Source organism: Mastomys coucha, unplaced genomic scaffold, assembly GCF_008632895.1.
Source record: "Mastomys coucha isolate ucsf_1 unplaced genomic scaffold, UCSF_Mcou_1 pScaffold22, whole genome shotgun sequence".
Taxonomy (NCBI): domain Eukaryota; kingdom Metazoa; phylum Chordata; class Mammalia; order Rodentia; family Muridae; genus Mastomys; species Mastomys coucha.
The window spans coordinates 166279101-166282007 of NW_022196905.1; the positions used below are offsets into that span (position 1 = coordinate 166279101).

The window sequence follows — 2907 nt, forward strand, 5'->3', positions numbered from 1 at the left end:
GAAGGAGAAGGAGAAGGAGAAGGAGAAGGAGAAGGAGAAGGAGAAGGAAGGAGAAGGAGAAGGAGAAGAAGAAGAGGAAGCAGAAGAAGAAGAGGAGGAGGAAGCAGACAGCCTAATGCATCCTGCTGGTCTCACACACATGTAACAGAAACTGTGAGCAGAGTTAATGATATTTAGTTTCAGTATTTGAGAAACAAAATCTAATTGCCTTTTGATTCCAAATATTATTAGCCTCTTTCCAGGTAGTAAAATGTGCCTTTCTTTGGATGAAAACAAACAACCTTATAGCTTTTTCTCAGTGGCTATTTACAGACATAGATACTTGCCATGCTTGCCCAACAGCCCTGATTTTCTTGCACAGTTGGGAGGTAGGTAGTCCTTGAAGCAAGAGCAGCTACCATTAGATATGCACACCTAGGGTTAGTTTGAAAAGTATAAATGATTTTCTTCTAATTATGAAATTATGTGCTAGGCTATAATATTTACTTTTTTATCTTAGCCAAGAATGACTTAATTCATTTTGATTTAAAAAAAGAATCCCACAGAGGGAATATTTGGTTTCTTAGGCTAAAACTCACACATCAAAGGAAGACATATTTAAAAACTACAAAGTGAGACTTATATTTGTACCAAGAAACTGTAGTGAATCCAAATGTTTACCCTTAAATTTAGAGGACAGTTTCAGACACATAGATTATCTCTAAGCCTAGCAGTAAGTTGCAGGCAGTAGGCCAGATCTCAGCACACATATTTCCCCCCTTGTCCAGGTTCAGTGACTTCCTGTCAGCTGCTTCAGCTTTTGGCCTTCACAAGGAAAGACCTAAACCTTCCCCAGGCTGATTATGAATCATTTACTAGCAATGGAATGCTTTTCATGTTACTCATCTTAATACCATCTTAAATCTCAACAAAAGAACAAGAATCTTGATGGAAAATCAAAAGACTCATCAACTTCCATGAGAATACATTTTCTAAATGCAAAGAAATTGAGATTGGGGGGCAAGGAGCCAAATGAAAATCTTGGGGAAAAATTGCAGTGGGAAGCACTATCAACAGACTAGTTCAAACAGAAAAGCTCACATCATAGTCCCAGAGTTCATACATTCAGATAACAATAATTCAAATATGAGCCATCATGGCCTTACTTTTGAGGACTCTGGTGTGAACATCCAGGGGCTAGAAGAAGCTGATTCTGTAATCTTTATTTGAAAGCCCATTCAAATAAATTACAGTAGAGAATTAGTCACCCAGAGAAGTAGTATGCAAAAGGACATCTAGAGCCACAGACAGGCATCACCACAAAGTCTCCCCCACGAGACATTAGAGATGCAGTGCTGGGAGTACAGGATGCAGAAGATCCCTAAAGCTAAAGGCAGGTGTGGAGACACAGCCTAGAATCTCAGCACTCACAAGGCCAAGGCAGAAGAGACACTGGTTCTTAGGCAGGCTTGGCCTCCAAAGTAGAAGCTTGTCTCAAAACATGACAAGCAGTTACTCTAATATCACATGATGCAGGCTGGCTGATTGGACTTAATAAAAATAAGTAAGTAAGCAAACAGATGACTATTCTCTGAGGTGAGGGTGGGATACCACCTGCCCTGATGAATTGGTAGAAAGAGAAGTGTGAAGATGATGTAATGAGAAAGGTAAAGCTTGAGTGAGCTGCAGTCTCTCTCTCTCTCTCTCTCTCTCTCTCTCTCTCTCTGTCATACACACACACACACACACACACACACACACACGCGCGCGCGCGCACACAAACACATGCATAAACATCAGGAACTAGATGTGTGTGTATGTCCTGAGTATATGTTGTATATCATATATATATATGTATATATATATATGTATATATATGTATATATGTATATATGTATATATATATGATATACATATGATATATATCCTGAATATGTGATACATATATCCTAAATATATGATGTAAATCCTGAATATATGTATGATATATATCCTAACTATATGTATATTTATACATACATACATTTATACATCATATATGTACATTTACACATATATCCTAAAAGGTGACTACAGGGCAAAACTAGAAGCAATAAAGTAAATAATTCACCAGAAAGGCATAGTGATTGTCAACATAAATGGGCACAGAATGTCAGCACTCCCAGTTTGATGAAAGAGAGATTATTGCCTATAAAGAGATAGGCTGGTCAGATACAATGTTTTTGGGAAATTTTGATTCCCCACCCTTACCAACATGCAGACAAAAGAGAGGGAGAAAGAGAGAGAGAGAGAGAGAGAGAGAGAGAGAGAGAGAGAGAGAGAGATTGAGAGAGAGAGATTTGAGATTTAAATTTCACTATAGGTCAAATTAACTGAAATGACACATAAAACATCCCATCCAACAGCAACAGAATTAATATTCTTCTCAGCAGATGGTGAAACCTACTCAAAAAAAAAAAAAACACACACACTTTGGCAAATAAATCAAGTCTTAGCAAAAATAAGAACTGGAACAAGCTGCAAGAGCAAGAAAGCACAGTGGCACAGACATGTCTATTGGGAACAGTGGGAGTCATGAAGCCAGCACAGCTCTTTGTCTGACACAGTGCCCGCAAGGCTGAGCCAAATGCTGTGACAGCTGTCATTCTGTCCCTCCCTTTTAGGGTTCGGTCTCTGGATGTTGCGTTCTTGGGGGCTATCGGCGTGATGGTTCATTTTATGTCTTTTCCGGAGAACATTGTGCCTGAGTTGTCCCTTCTGCTTTTAGACTGGTAACTTTATCTGGCGCTGTTTGGAAGTCTTTACTTATGCCCCTGGAGATTGTGATAAACACAGAAAAGCACATAGCTAGAAATCTCTTTATGAGACCCTTACTCCAGGAATCTTCTTGGGGTATCCACCCTGAAGCAAACTCAGACAGTAGAAATG

General features: G+C 39.1%; 1 protein-coding gene across 5 annotated transcripts in view; it reads right to left on the reverse strand.

The window, feature by feature from the left end:
- LOC116069040 (disintegrin and metalloproteinase domain-containing protein 32-like) overlaps positions 1 to 2907 on the reverse strand; it is a 127026-nt gene that overhangs the window by 18516 nt on the left and 105603 nt on the right. For 3 of the 5 annotated variants that reach the window (XM_031339327.1, XM_031339326.1, XM_031339328.1), the window contains one exon: positions 327 to 414. The exons of the other annotated variants lie outside the window; for them this stretch is intronic. In XM_031339327.1, the coding sequence (XP_031195187.1) occupies positions 327 to 414 (88 nt within the window). The remainder of the gene's footprint in view (positions 1 to 326; positions 415 to 2907) is intronic. 5 annotated transcript variants of the gene reach the window in all.